The sequence below is a fragment of the Salvelinus sp. IW2-2015 genome, unplaced genomic scaffold (assembly GCF_002910315.2).
Source record: "Salvelinus sp. IW2-2015 unplaced genomic scaffold, ASM291031v2 Un_scaffold4820, whole genome shotgun sequence".
NCBI classification, from domain to species: domain Eukaryota; kingdom Metazoa; phylum Chordata; class Actinopteri; order Salmoniformes; family Salmonidae; genus Salvelinus; species Salvelinus sp. IW2-2015.
In genome coordinates, this window is record NW_019946089.1 from 5,791 (window position 1) to 22,648 (window position 16,858).

At 45.2% G+C, this 16,858-nt stretch overlaps 1 protein-coding gene across 1 annotated transcript; it reads right to left on the reverse strand.

Annotated features, from left to right (window-relative positions):
* Nucleotides 1-970: 970 nt before the first annotated feature.
* On the reverse strand, nucleotides 971-16,355 carry LOC112077680 (neuroplastin). The gene is made up of 5 exons (XM_024144159.2): nucleotides 16,221-16,355; nucleotides 13,452-13,725; nucleotides 5,580-5,601; nucleotides 1,506-1,588; nucleotides 971-1,060 (listed from the first exon to the last, which is right to left on the reverse strand). The coding sequence occupies exons 1-4, from the start codon at nucleotides 16,221-16,223 to the stop codon at nucleotides 1,528-1,530; spliced, it is 360 nt and encodes a 119-aa protein (XP_023999927.1). The 5' UTR covers nucleotides 16,224-16,355; the 3' UTR covers nucleotides 971-1,060; nucleotides 1,506-1,527.
* Between the last annotated feature and the right edge of the window lie 503 nt (nucleotides 16,356-16,858).

Consider the following 16,858-nt stretch of genomic DNA (forward strand, 5'->3'; position numbering starts at 1 on the left):
CTATTCGCTTTATATACTCTTAGACAAAAGGGTTCCAAAAAGGTTCTCGGCTGTCCACCATAGTAGAACTCTTTTTGGTTCCAGGTAGAACTCTTTTGGGATCCATGAACCAAAAGGGTTCTACCTGGAACCAAAAAGGGTTCTTCAAAGGGTTCTCCTACGGGAACAGCCAAATAACCCTTTTTAGGTTCTAGATAGCACCTTTTATTCTAAAAGTCTATCCTTCAAATTCATAAAAAAAATTATCCCATTATTCCCCTGTAATCATGGACTAATTTAGACCTGGGACACCAGGTGGGTGTAAATAATTATCATGTAGAACAGAAAACAAGCAGTGCTCCGGACCTCGTAAGGTCAGAATACCTCTGCCCTATACAGTAGGGTCAGAATACCTCTGCCCTATACAGTAGGGTCAGAATACCTCTGCCCTATACAGTAGGGTCAGAATACCCCTGCCCTATACAGTAGGGTCAGAATACTCCTGCCCTATACAGTGCACTACCCTGTGGGCCCTGGTCAAGAGTAGATCACTATATAGGGACTAGGGTGCTATTTTGGATTTGAGACTCAGGCCCCTGGTCAAAAAGTAGTGCACTGTATATGGACTAGGGTGCCCTTTGAGATGGAGAGCAAAAAGTAATGTCATGTCATGTCATGTCTACACCAAACAGAAGGTTAGAATACCTTGCATGCGTTACTTCAGAATTAGTAAAAAATAGAAAATGATAAGAATCTGATAAGAATAAATAATAAATAAATAAACAGCAACAATCAATAACTGCATGCAGCCACAATGGTTATAATGCTTCGTAGACACTTCGTAAACCATTCATAATGTTATGGGGATCACATTCATTGATCACCTTCTTCACCCCCATCACACGATAGACAGATAATCAAATCAGAAGGCATGCCTCATCATACAATACAGACATTTACAGTAGCTCCTCTTCCTCCTCCTCTTCCTCCTCCTCCTCTTCCTCCTCCTCATTAACACATTGCTATGGATCTCTCTCCTGGTTACCTTCATATGGTCAATACATGTATAATGTGTTATTATCTGTGGAAAGAAAAAGTGGAAGGAAATTATTAGTGTGGTCTATTGTCCTTTGTTTGTACTGGCACCAGGGTTGGTCACGAATTCCATTTCCATTCAGTCAATTTAGTTTACTTCCTGGATTTATTTAAAATGGGTTTGACCCCACCCCTGGCAGTTACACACCACGTGCAGATTTCATGTCACGATATGTGTCTGTTATGTCTGTAGCATTGACAGGAAGATATACGATGACAAGTTATTGATAAAGTAGGCTAAACTTTTTAGCAATATTGATTTCCTGCACAACATGTGATTGACTCTCTGTGGTGATTGACAGGTTACTGCTACATGAAGTAAATGACAACAACATGAACTTGGGGAAACAAAATGGCTGCCAGCTCATTTCTTTTCTCTGGGTTTTGACCAGACAACTCTGGCATTGACTTCAGAGAGGATAAATACTCACTAATAATGAGACATCAATCTGCTCAGTTTGTGTTCCTCTGACGAAGGTTCTTGTCTTTGTGGTTGTTGGTGGAGTTAGTTTTCCTGTAATAGGATACACACAGGCTGAGTTAGACTGGGTTACCGTCAAAACAAAGCTAATACACTGATAATACACCAGATTGCACCAGACATTGGTCAAAAACTTTACATCTACTTAGCAGTAAAAAAGGTTTGTAGAATATACTGTATGCATGACTGAAAGGCAATCTACCCCAGGGTTCCTGTCAAATCGGAACATTTGAATTGGAAGATCAATTTCAGTTTTACAAAATATAATTGAGCCCAACTCTGGTGTACAGCAGTTTACAGAAACAGAAACACAAAAACACTAGAGCAAAACACCATACAGAGACCTAAACACTAGAGCAAAACAGACCACACAGAGACCTAAACACCTAGAGCAAAACACCACTCACATGTTTGGCACGAGAACCTAAACACTAGAGCAAAACACATACAGAGACCTAAACATAGAGCAAAAACCACACAGAGACCTATAACACTAGAGCAAAACACCATACAGAGACCTAAACACCAGAGCAAAAACACCATACAGAGACCTAAACACTAGAGCAACACACCATACATAGACCTAAACACTAGAGCAAAACACCATACAGAGACCTAAACACTAGAGCAAAACACCAATACAGAGACTAACACTAGAGCACAAACCACCATACATAGACTAAACACTAGAGCAAACACACACCAATACATAGACCTAAAACACTAGAGCAAAACACCATACAGAGACATACACACTAAGAGCAAACACATACCATAGACCTAAACACTAAGAGCAAAACACCATACAAGAGACCTAAGACACTAGAGCAACACACATACATAGACCTAAACACTAGAGCACTAAAACCATACAACGGACTAAACCTAGTAGGCAAAACATACATAGACTAAACACTAGAGCAAAACACCATACAGAGACGCTAACACTAGAGCAAAACACCATACAAGACTAAAACACACGACACATAGACCTAAAACTAGAGACAAAACACGCCAACTATAGAGACCTAGAACACTAGAGCAAAACACCATACATAGACCTAAACACTAGAGCAAAACACATAACAGAGACCTAAACACTAGAGCAAAACACCATACAATACACCTAAACACTAGAAAAACAACACCATACATAGACCTAAACACTAGAGCAAAACACCATACAGGCCTAAACACTAGAGAGGCAAAACTAACCTAGAGACCTAAACACTAGAGCAAAACACCATACAGAGACCTAAACACTAGAGCAAAACACCACACATATGACCTAAACACTAGTGCAAACAACCATACATAGACCTAACACTAGAGCAAAACACAATACGACCTAAAACACACCACACATAGACCTAAACACTAGGCAAAACACCATACATAGACCTAAAACACTAGAGCAACACACCATAACATAGACCTAAACACTAGAGCAAAACACCAATACAGAGACCTAAACACTAGAGCAACAACACCAGTACATAGACCTAAACACTAGAGCAAAAACAGCAATACAGAGACGTAAACACTAGAGACACACCATACATAGACCTAAACACTAGAGCAAAACACCAATTAGCAATGAGACCTAAACACTAGAGCTAAACACACCAAAAACATGAAGAACACCTAACACAACTAGAGCAAACACCATAACAGAGACCTAACACTAGAGCAAAACATACAGAACCTAACTAGAGCAAAACACACAACATACATAGACCTAGAACACTAGAGCAAACACGATACAGAGACCTAAACACTAGAGCAAAACACATACAGAGACCTAAAAGGCTAGAGAAAACACCGATAACATATGAACTAACACTAGAGCAAAACCATAACAGAGGGAACTGACACTAGAGCAAAACCATACAGGACCATACAACACTACGAGCAATAACACCATACAGGAGACATAAACCTAGGGCAAAACAGCCATACAAGAGACATAAACACTAGAGCAAAACACATTAGACATACTAGAGCAAACCATACAAGACATACACTAGAGCAAAAACACCCATACAGAGACATAAACACTAACGAGCAAAACACCATAACAGAGCCTATAACACTAGAGCAAAACCCCATACATAGACCTATAACCAACACTAGGATGGCAAAACACCATACATGAAACCTGACAACCACGCTAAAACACATAGAGCAAAAACACATAATAGACCCCTAAAACACAGACCACACATAGACCTAAAACTAGAGCAAACACCAATACATGAGACCTAAACATAGAGCCAACACAACACATTACTAGACGCTAACCACTAGAGCAAAAACACATACAGAGACCTAAACACTAGAGCAACACCATACATAGACTAACAACACCAACGAACCTAGACTAAACACTAGAGCATGGCAAAACAAACATACATAGACCTAAACACTAGATCCGCAAACCACATACATAGACCTAAACACTAGAGCAAAAACCCAATACATAGCACTAAACACTAAGCAAAACACCATACAGAGACCTAAGAACACTAGAGCAAAACAACCATACATAGACCTACAACACTAGAGCAAAACACCATACATAGACCTAAACACTAGAGCAAAACACCATACAGAGACAAATAAACCTAGGCAAAACACCATAGCAGAGACTAAACTAGAGCAAACACCATACATAGACCTAAACACTAGAGCAAAACACCATACATGACACTATACACTAGAGCAAAACCCATACATAGACCTAAACACTATAGAGCTAAACACCATACAGAGCCCTAACACTAGAGCAAAACACCATACATAGACTAAACACTAGAGCAAAACACAATAACATAGACCTAACACACTCAGACGCAAACACCAAATACAGAGACATAAACACTAGAGCAAAACACCATACAGAGACCTAAACACTAGAGCAAAAACACATACATAGACTCTAAACACACCACATGAACATAGAACTAAACACTGAAGCAAAACACCATACAGAGCCTAAACACTAGAGCAAACAGCATACATAGACTAAACACTAGAGCAAAAACACAACATACTAGACCTAAACACTAGAGCAAAACACCAATACAAATAGACAAAACACTAGAGCAAAACACCAACCATACATAGACTAACAACATAGAGGCACACATACAGAGACCTAAACACTAGAGCAACACACCATACGAGACATAAACACTAGAGCAAAACACCATACAGAGACCTAAAACTAGAGGCAACACACCACACTAGACCTAAAACACTAGAGCAAAACACCATACAGCGACCTAAACACTAGAGGCAAAACACCATACAGAGACCTAAACACAGAGCAACACATCTAGCAAACACCATACAGGACCTAAACACTAGAGCAAAACACCATACAGAGACCTAAACACTAGAGCAAAACACCATATCCAGAGCACCATAACCGCCTAGAGCAACACACCATACTAGGACCTTAAACACTAAGATGCAAACACACCACATACATAGACCTAAACACTAGAGCAAACACCATACATAGACCTAACACTAGAGCAAAACACCATACAAGACCTAAAACTAGAGCAAAACACCATACATAGACCTAAACACTAGAGCAAAACACGCATACATAGACCTAAACACTAGAGCAAAACACCATACAGAGACAACTAACACACTAGAGCAAAACACCATACAATAGACCTAAACACTAGAGCAAACACACATACATAGACCTAACAACACTAGAGCAACACACACCATACAGAGACCTAAACACTAGAGCAAAACACCATACAGAGAACCCTAAGCACTAGAGCAACACACCACACAAGACCTAAAACAACTAGAGCAAAACACCATACAGAGACCTAAACACTAGAGCAAAACCCATACATAGACCTAAACACTAGAGCAACACACCATTACATAGAACTAAACACTAGAGCAACACACCATACATAGACCTAAACACTAGAGCAAAACACCATACAGAGACCTCTAAATCAAGAAATGATTGTAACATGGATGCACTTACATTGGTCCAGCTGGTTCGTCATCTGATGCACAAAGGGAAAATATGAAGAAATGAAGACAAATGAAGACGACAACAAAAAATACTTTGTTTAAGATTATCAGCTGAAAATATCTTCTGAAAAAATGACAGGAAGAAAATGGTGCATGCTGGTGGTGAATTGTTTGGGTAGAAAGTACAGTATTCCTTAAAGAAGCAATGTGTTACAGTGGTAATATGAATGACTGTAACACATTGTCTGGTTGGGGGCTTGGTTAAATGATGTTCATAGACAGTTTTGTGTGTTACACAATTCCATAATTTTGGAATTTAACTTAGTTCCACGAGTTCCATAAATTGATTAAATTAAGTTCCATCAATTCCATATGTGAAGGAACTAAACTTGCGCTCAAAACCATGCTGATGGAATCGCAGGTGAAGAAGTTAAATAGTGTATTGGCCCTATACTGAATGGAAGCCATCTTTAAACGTAACAGGAAAGGACACTCACAGTCACAATCACACCAAATGCAGTCAAAAAGAGCCACAAAACCCACATGAGATGAGAAAGTGATTATGAATTTCAAGCAGAAGTTTAAATTCCTTTTCGTTACAAACATACATGCATAGACAGACAAGCTGCGCACCAAAAGGTCTATTCACTCACTGCATCGAAATTGACCAACACAAAGTAAACAATTTTAGTCCTGTGTGGCTCAGTTGACAGAGGATGGTGCTTGCAACGCCAGGGTTGTGGGTTCGATTCCCGCTGAGGCCACCCATACGAAAACAATTATGCACGCAGGACTGTAAGCCGCTTTTGATAAACGCATCTGCTTAATGGCATATATTATATTATATTAATTGACTCCTTATAAAAGCATATTATGCTACTAGCATAAAATAGGGAATACAATAATTGAAAACTGAAGATGACCTTGAAGGTGACCTTGGCACAATATACTATTTTGTTGTTGTATAATACAAGCTGTACAAGACTGTGACTGTGAACTTACATAGAGAAGCAGCCTAAGCAGTAAGATAAGAGACATTCTAATTTAAGGTTCTATAGAAAACCCAGTTAGCAAAACTGGTTACACGACCAGATAACAACCAAAATATGACGTCTCGATAACGTCTCGATGACGTCTTGGTGCCGTCATGAAAATAAAAAATAAACATCTTTACAAGTCACGGTTTGATTGTAAACTGGTAATATGACATCCTCTCAACCAGAAAATCTGTTTTAAAACCAGAAAATGACGTCCGTTTGACATCACGTGCCAAATCGTGCCCACTGGGGATAGATATGAATGTACAGAATGTTGTGTGGATGTAGCCTGGGGTCAGATCTGTTTGTGCTGTCTTGCCAACTCATATGGTCATTGTTTGGCATGACAACAACCCACAGGAGTAAGCTACTGTACACAGCACAAACGGATCAGGCTAGCTTGGATGGTTTGGACATAAGCTTAGATGCTGATTGAAACTCAAGAGACATGCAGTCTGTCACTTACCAAACATAGGTTGTGTTATGCAATTTGGGAAAGAGGGGGGAAAATATTACACAGTAATACCCTAATTGTATATTCTAAACTTGTTTTAGCACTGCTAATATATATTACACTAAGGGATGGGGCGTGTGCGTGTGCGTCGTGGTGAGTGTGTGTGTGTGTGTGTGTGTATGCGTTGCTGCGTCCTGCGTGGTGTCTGATGTGTATGTGTGTGTGCGTGTTGATGTGTGTGCGTCGCGTGTTGTGTGTGTCGCTTGTTGCGTGCGTGTCGTGTGTCTTCTGTGGTGGTGTGCGTGTGTGTGTGTGTGTGTGTGTGTGTCGGTGTGTTGTGTGTGTGTGTGTGTGTGTGTGTGTGTGTGTGTGCTTTGTGTGGTGTGTGTGCGTGTGTGTGTCAGACCTTCGCAGTGACATCGTGCTCTGTCGTACCTGCCACTATCTAGCCTGCGCCTGCACTCAATCAATTCAGCTCTGGTTGCTTCACTCAACGCGGACGCACACACACACCACCACACACACACACACACACACACACACACACACACACACACACACACACACACACACACACACACACACACCACACACACACACACACACACACACACACACACACCACACACACACGCACACACACAACACACATACACAGTTCGTATAGGACACACCTTGTCAGGACAATACTCCAGTGATAGAATATTCATTGGGTAATATGCATGCTAGCCAACAGGGGAAATGGTTCGATTATTAATAACGACTGTCGAAGTGCCGCCTGGCTTGCTCCTCACTGGGTACCCTGGTTCCCTATTATTACAGGAGCCCTATTGGCCCACTGTCCAAAAATAGTGCACTATAAAGGGAATAAGTACCATAGCATTCTTTGAAATCTCCTGCTTCTCCAGTAGCCGTGACATTTGATCCTTGGAGCGCTGCGCTGGATGGTTCACTGGGCAGTGTTGCTTCTGGACGATTACAGTTGAGGCACATGTTAGGCACTGAACGATAGTTAATCTCTAGACCTGGAGTGACGAATGTTAGTGTGGGAGAGGCCAGCTGCGTGTGCATTGACGAGTAGTGATAGGTGGGAGTTAGCCAGCTTGGGACGGAGTGTCTGGACGGGTACTATCTGGGACGATGTATAGACTAGCTGGGACGGTTGCGGAGCGGTTTAGAACTAGCCTGGGACGGCTTGTTAGCTAGTGACTGTAGGGCTGGGACGAATGTTATAGACTCAGCTGGGGACGAATGTATCTAGCAGCTAGGCAGTACGGCATGTTGCAGCTGGACGATGTATAGGACTGGGATGTAGCATCTGGAGCGATTGTTAGACCTTAGCTTGCGGATACGCGATGTTAGACTAGCTGGGACGAGATGTTAGGCCAGCTGGGACGAATGTTTAGCCCGCCACCCCAGTGGGACGATGTTAGGCCTAGGCGGACGATGGTAGAGCAGCTGGCGATGTTGACTTCAGGCTGGCGAGCGTATGTTAGACTAGCTGGACGCACGTGTTAGCCAGCTGACGATGTTAGGCACTGGACGATGTTAGACTAGCCTGACCCGATGCTTGCAGTGAGGACGTGTAGCCACTGGACCGAGTGTTTGAGACTAGCTGGACGATGTTATAGGCCGCGGGACGAAGTGTAGGCCCTGGGACGGATGTTAGTAGCGCTGGGACGATTGACCTAGCTGGACGATTGTAGCTAGTGGGACGAGGTTTGCCAAGCACTGGACCGATGTTAGCCAGCTGGGACGACAGTGTTAGGCCAGCTGGGACGATGTTTAACTAGCAGGAGGAGACGAGATCGGCTGTGTAGCAGCTCTGGGGACCGATGTTAGGCCAGCTGGGGGACGATGTTAGAGCACAGCTGGACGAGTTAGACTAGCGGGACGGTAAGACTAGCGGGACGATGTTTAGAGCAGTGGGACCCGCATGTATAGGCCAGCTGGTGACGAGTTAGACTAGCTGGGACTGCAGTTAGACTAGCTGGGACGATGGCACTGGGTGTTAGCACCAGCTGGGACGATGGTTAACATAGCTGGACGTGTTTTCGACGTAGGCAGCTTGGGACGCATGTTAGACAGGCTGGGACGATGTTAGGACAGCTGGGACATTTAGCCACTAGCTGGAGACGATGTTAGCCAGCTGGGGCGATGTAGGACTAGTCTGGGACGATGTTAAGAACTAGCTGGGGACGATGTTAGCCAGCTGGACGGAATGGTGTAGACATAGCTGGGAGCGATTTAACTCGTTGGACGGATAGCGCTGGGACGGATGTGTAGGCCAGCGGACGATGTTAGACCTAGCTGGGAAACGATTGGAGAGCAGCTGGGGACGAGTAGCGTGGCATTAGGCCAGCTGGGACGATTGTTAGACTAGCTGGACGTATAGTAGACTAGCTGGGGACGAGGTGGCTAGGCCAGCGGAGATGGGCGGGACAAGCTGGGACAGATGTTAGGACTAGCTGGGACGATGTGCAGGCTGGACGCATTGCCAGCATGGGACGTAACTAAGCTGCTTTGAGTGGGACGTTTACATGTTAGACCAAGCTGGCCGATGTTAGCAAGTAGTTTAGTGGTAACCAATGTTGGAACACATGTCCCTGCTCCACTGCGGTGTAATATGAGAGGAACCTGATCATGCGGGGGGTTTGTGGAGAGTTAACCCCTGCATCATGTGGGGTTAACTAAAGAGGAACCCTGATCACTGCTGGGGTCAATATGAGAGTAAAACCCTGATCACGGTCTGGGTTTAATAGGAGAGTAAAACCCTGATCCATCTGGTTAATACATAGGAGAGGAAACCCTGATCCACTGTGGCGTTAATATGACGGTAAACCCGAATTCACTGGTGGTAATAACCGGAGGAAACCCGTGATCACTAGCGGCGTCTAATATGAGAGTAACACCCTGATCGACTGTCGGGTTACATATGAGAAGGTAAACCACTGAATCACTGTGGGTTAATATGAGAGTAAACCTGATCACTGTGGGTAATAGGAGACGTAACCCTGATCTCACCTGGTGGCGTTATAGGAGAGAAACCTGATCACTGTGGGTTAATATTGGGGTAAACCCTGATCACTGTGGTTAATAGGAGAGTAACCTGATCATGCGGGTTATATGGTGAGAGCAACCCTGATCACGTGGTAAATGAGGACTTACCCGAACATGAGGTATAGGGGTAAACCCTGTTACTGTGGGTTAATATGAGGGGATAACCCTGATCACGTGTGGAAAATAGGAGAGTAACCTGCTCACTGTGGGTTAATCATGAGGGTAATCCTATGCACTATGCGGTTGATAGGAGAGTAAACTGGATCACTGTGGGTTTAATATGAGGGTAACCCTGATCACTGTGGTTAATAGCGTAAACCCTGAACGCCGTGTCTAATAGGAGATAAACCCTGATCACTGTGGGGTTAAGATGAGAGTAAACCCTGATCATCTGTGGTTATATGAGCGTTTACAACATTGACGCTGTGGGTTAATAGCGATGAGTAAACCTAGATCCTGTGGGTCGTATAGAGTCATGTCCTGGGATAGAGGGTAAAGCCCGAACGACGGCGTGAGGTTAATCAGAGAGAGTAACACCTGATCACTGTGGGTGACTATGGAGGGTAACCCTGATGCCACGTGTGGGTTTAATAGGAGAGTAACCCCTGATCACTTGTGGTTAATATGAGAGGGTAAACCCTGTCACTAGTGGGTGTAATATGAGGGTCAAACCTGAACTACGCGTGGTAATCAGGTAGGCGGTAAACCCTGAAACGCCGCTAGGTTAATGTAGCGAGAGTAACCGCTGAATCACTGTGGGTTAATATGGTAACCACTATCTTGGGTAAGATAGAACCTGATGCACTGTGGGTTAATATGAAGGGGACACCCTGATCAACGTTGGGATATGGGAGAGTAAACCCTGTCATACTGTGGTTATATTGATGAGGGTAACCGCTGATCACTGCTGGGTTAACTAGTAGGGACATGACAATTGTAGTGTTCCGGGTCTAGCCCTGCATCTGTGGGAAATGAGAGTAACCGCTGATCACTGTGGTTTAATCGAGTACAGATTGGGTATAGGTAAGAGTAACCGCTGTATCACGTTGGAATAGTGGGTAACATATATGGTGTAAGGAAGTAACCTGATACTGTGGGGTTAATAGTGAGGTAAACCTGATCACTGGGGTTAAATATGGAGAGAATAGCATATCCCGGTTTATTGACGACCTGCACGGTTAATAGTAGGGTAGAACCCTGACGCCGTAGTTAAAGGGAGCATTAACGCTGATCCACTGTGGGTTAAGTGAGAGGTAAACCCTGATCACTTGGGTTAAGTCTATGTAGGGAGATGAACACCTGAGCTGTTGGGTTTAATAGTGAAGGGGTAACCCGATCACCTTGTGGGTAATAGAGGGTAAACCCGTGATCAGCCTGTGGGTTTAAGACGGTATACCCTGATCGCTCTGTGGTTAATAGGAGAGTAAACCCTGATCACTGTGGGTCATAGGAACTCATGTGGGAAGTAGTAACCCTGATCACTGTTTGGTTATATGAGAGGTAAACCCGTGATGACTGTGGGTTAATTAGTAGAGTAAACCCTGATCACTGTGGGTATCTTGCATCGAGAAGTCAAACCCTGATCATGTGTGAAGTTAGGCTAACTGCCTGGGTATGAGGAGTAAAACCCATTGATCACACCTGTGGGTTAATAGAGACAGTTAAACCCATGATCACTGTGCGTTATATTAGAGGTAAACCGCTGTGGCATGTAGTGGTTAATACGGAGAGGTAAGACACTGAGTCAGCTGTGTGGTTCAATATGAGAGTTAACCCTTTGACACAGTGTGGGTTAATCTATGAGCGGTAAACGCCTGATACTGTGGTTTATATTAGAGAGTACCTGATCACACTGGGTAATAGGAGAGGAACTGCTGATCCTCACTGTGGGTAATATTTGGGTGTAACCTGATCACTGTGGGTTTAGTAGGGTTAAACCCTGAAACCCTAGGTTAAAGGAGTAACCCTGATCACTGTCGGTTAAGATGAGAAGAAACCCTGAGCACTGTGGGTTAATATGCAGGGTAAACCTGACGCTGCTGGGTTAATAGAGGTAAACCCTGATCACTCGTGGGTTATAGTAGCGGGGGGTTTAACCCCTACCCAAACCGGGGTTATAGCGGAGTAACCTGATCACTTGTGGTAAATGAGGGTAACGCACGTGATCACTGTGGTTATAGGAGGTGAAACCCTAATCACGGGGGTTAATATGAGGGTAACCCTGAACACCGCTGGGTACATGTAGGGTAAACCATGAACGCCGTAGCGTTAATTAGGAGAGTAAACCCTGATCACTGTGGGAGAGATGAAGTTAAAACCCTGATAACTGTGGTAATATGAGGGTAAACCAGATGAACGCTGTTGGTAATAGCGAATAAACCCTGACTCAATCGTGCGGTTAATAGTAGGGTAAACCCCGAAAACACGGTGGGTTAATAGCGAGAGTAACCCTGTCACTGTGGCGTTATGGAGAGTTAAACCTTGATGCACGGTGGGTAATATAGAGTTAACCCTACTCACCTGTGGGTTAATAGGAGGAGTAAACCCCTGATCACTGTGGGTAATATGAGATAACCCCTGATCAATGTGGGTTAATGGAGTAAAGCCTGCATAACTGTGGTTTAATATGCGGGGAAGACCCTTGATCATGTGGGTTAATATGCAGAGGTAACCTGATCACTGTGGGGTTAATAGGAGAGTAAAACCCTGCACTGGTTAATAGGAGAGAAACCTGATCGCGTGGTAATAGGGAGTAAACCCTGATCCTGTGCGGTTAAATAGGAGAGTAAACCCTGATCACTGTGGGTTAATATGAGGGTAAACCCTGATCACTGCGGGTTAATATGAGAGGAAACCCTGATCACTGTGGGTTAATATGAGGGTAAACCCTGATCACTGTGGGTTAATATGAGAGGAAACCCTGATCACTGTGGGTTAATATGAGGGTAAACCCTGATCACTGTGGGTTAATAACAGAGTAAACCCTGATCACTGTGGGGTAATAGGAGGGTAAACCCTGAACGCTGTGGGTAAACTAAGATTACTTGGGTTAGCCCTCCACTACATCACTGGTTGTTAGGTCAACAGCTGATTGGGAAGGATATTCATATATACAGAGAGAACTACAGTATGTTTTAAAAATGTAGTAATATCTGCAGCATTGAAGAACGTCGACTATTGTTTTCCTCCACTTTGAAAACAATGAATTATTTGAAAAGGCCTATCTGCAAACTATACTTGACCACAAAAACAAARAAAAACATKAAAATGAGAACAAACKACAAATCAAAATGGCCGCCATGACWGATWTGGTCTCAGACTCCTGACTCACCGTCTTGTATGTCGTCTGGCTTCTTGCGTTTCTCATAGACCACGATGATGACGACCAGGATYATGACCTCGGCCAGGACGCCCAGCAGAGGCCAAAGCCAGGCCAGGTAGCTCCGGACCCGCAGCACAGACACCACGGACGACGTGCCGATCACGTTGCTGGCGTTGCACTGATACTCCCCCGGGTCGGAGACGATGTCCAGGTTGATGATGCTCAGCTCAGTGTAGTTGTCTTTGTTGTTAATGAAGAAACGGCCGGAGGAATTTTCAATGTCCTGAGGGGAAGAGGAGGGAGGGGGAGAAGAGAAAGACAGGGGTGGAAGAAAATGAGAGAAGTGATTATGGCATGTGTGCCAATGTTCTGGGAGAAGAAAAACCACAACAACTACAACAACCACCACCACAACCACCACCACAACCACATCCACAACCACATCAACCACCACCACCACCACCACAATGCACACAACCACACAACACCACCACAAAACCAACCACCACCACCACATCCACAAACAACCACCCATCAACAACACCACCACATCCACAACCACCACACACAACACCACCCACCACAACACCACCACTACAACCACCACCACACACACAACCACCACCACACACCACAACCACCACATACCACAACCACACATCACAACAACACCACAACCACCACCACCACAACCACCACAACCACCACCACACACCACAACATCACCAACAACCACACACCACAACACCCAATCCACAACACCACCACCACACCACCACCACACCCACACACCACCACAACCACCACCACCAACCACCACCAACCACAACAACCACCACACACCACCACCACCACACAAAACCACCACCACACACCAACAAACCACCACCCACCACACACACCACCATCCACACAACACCACCACCACCACCACCACCAAACCACCCACCACACATCCACAACAACAAACCACAACAACCACCACACAAACCACCACCACACCACCACACACCACAACCACAACACCACCACCACAAACCACAACATCCACCACAACCACCACCACCACAACCACCAACACACACCACAACCACCCACACACCACCACCACCACCACACCCACAACCACCACCACCACCACAACCACCCACATCACACAACCACAACCACCATCACCACAACCACCACACCCCACCACACCACCACAACCACCAACCACCACACACAACCACCACTCCCACAAACCACCACACCACAACATCCACACAACAACACCAACCACCACCACCACACTACCACCAAACACCAACCACCACCACACACCACCACCACCACAAACCACCACCACCACCACAAACCACAACCACAAACACCACACCACAACAACCACCACACCACAACACTACCAACAACACCACCACACAACCACCACATCCACCACCCACCACAAACCACCACCACACAACACCCACACCACCACCCACAACCACACCACCACCAACCAACCACACACAACCACCACAACCACCACACAACCACCACCACAACCACCACCACACCACCACAAAAAAACCCAAACCCCCCACCAAAAAAAAAAAACAAACAAACCCCACCACACCACAACCACAACCACCACCACCACACATACCACAACACCACCACACACACAACCACACCACAACACCACACCACACAACCCCACCACCACAACCACCAAAACCACCACCACACCACCAACACACCAACCACAACAATGACCACAACACCAACACACACAACCAACCACAACCACACAACCACCACAACACAAACCACACAACCACAACAACCACCACAACCACACACCACAACCACAACAACCACACACCACCACACACCACCACACAACCACACAACACCACAACCAACACAACACACCACCACCACACACAACAACCACCCACAACAACCACACCACAACCACCACACACAACCAACCACCACACAACAACCACCACAACAACCACCACAACAACACCACCACACCACACCCACACCAACACCACACACCCACAACACACACAACCACACATCCACCACACCACATCCACACACTCACCACAACAACCACCACCCCACACCACAACACCACACACAACCACCACATCCACCACTACCACACCACCACACCACACCACACACCACCACCACACAACCACACAACCACCACAACACACCACCACCACACTACACACTCCACACACCCACACCACAACACACCACCCCACCACCACAACAACCACCACCACAACAACAACCACACACAACCACCACCACCACAACCACCACAACCACCACACAAACACACAACAAACCACCACATCCACCACACCAACCACCACACCACACCACAAACCCCACCACCATTCAAAACCACCACCACCAACAACCACACAACACAACCACCACACCACCACATCACACCACAAACCACCACATCCACCACTACCACACCACCACCACAACCACCACCACCACCACCACCACAACAACCACCACCACAACCACCACCACCACAACCACCACACACAACACCACCACAACAACCACCACACACAACCCACCACACACCACCACCACACCACAACCCACAACCACCCAACCACAACAACCACCACCACCACCACCACAACACCACCACAACCACCCACAACCACACACCCACAACCACAACCACAACAACAACCACCACACACACACCACAACACCACAACCACCACACCACAACAACAGACATACCATGTAGAACCCATTGTCCGTTTGTGCCAGGTCCAGATAGGGTAGGGGTAGCCAGTGGCCTTACAGTAGAGCAGGGCCTTCTGGCCCTCGTTCTTATTGTCACTACGCTTGTGGCCTGTGATGTCAGGACCAGCTGGAATGAGGGCACAACCAATCAGAACAAAGGAAATCAAAAACAAGGAATGCAATGATAACAACATTGTGGTTTACTAATAATAATGTATGTTATCACATAAAAAACTCTCAGGGCTAATGAGAGTTTTTACACCAAATGGTGTATTTATTTTTGAAAAGGGCCCACAGGGCTCTCTGGTCAAAAGTAGTGCAATATGTAGGGAATAGGGTACCATTTGGAATATACAGAATGAAGGCAATGCCAGTTTTACTATTAATACAATGTTATCACATAATTTGGCAATAAGGCACGAGGGGGTGTGGTATATTGGCCATATACCACAAACCCCTAGAGTGCCTTATTGCTTTTATAAACTGGTTACCGATGTAATTAGAGTAGCAAAAATACATGTTTTGTCATACCCATGGTATACAGTCTGATATACCACGGCTGTCAGCCAATCAGCATTCAGGGCTCGAATCACGCAGTTTATAATAATGCTTTTAGTGCTTGTATTCCAAAT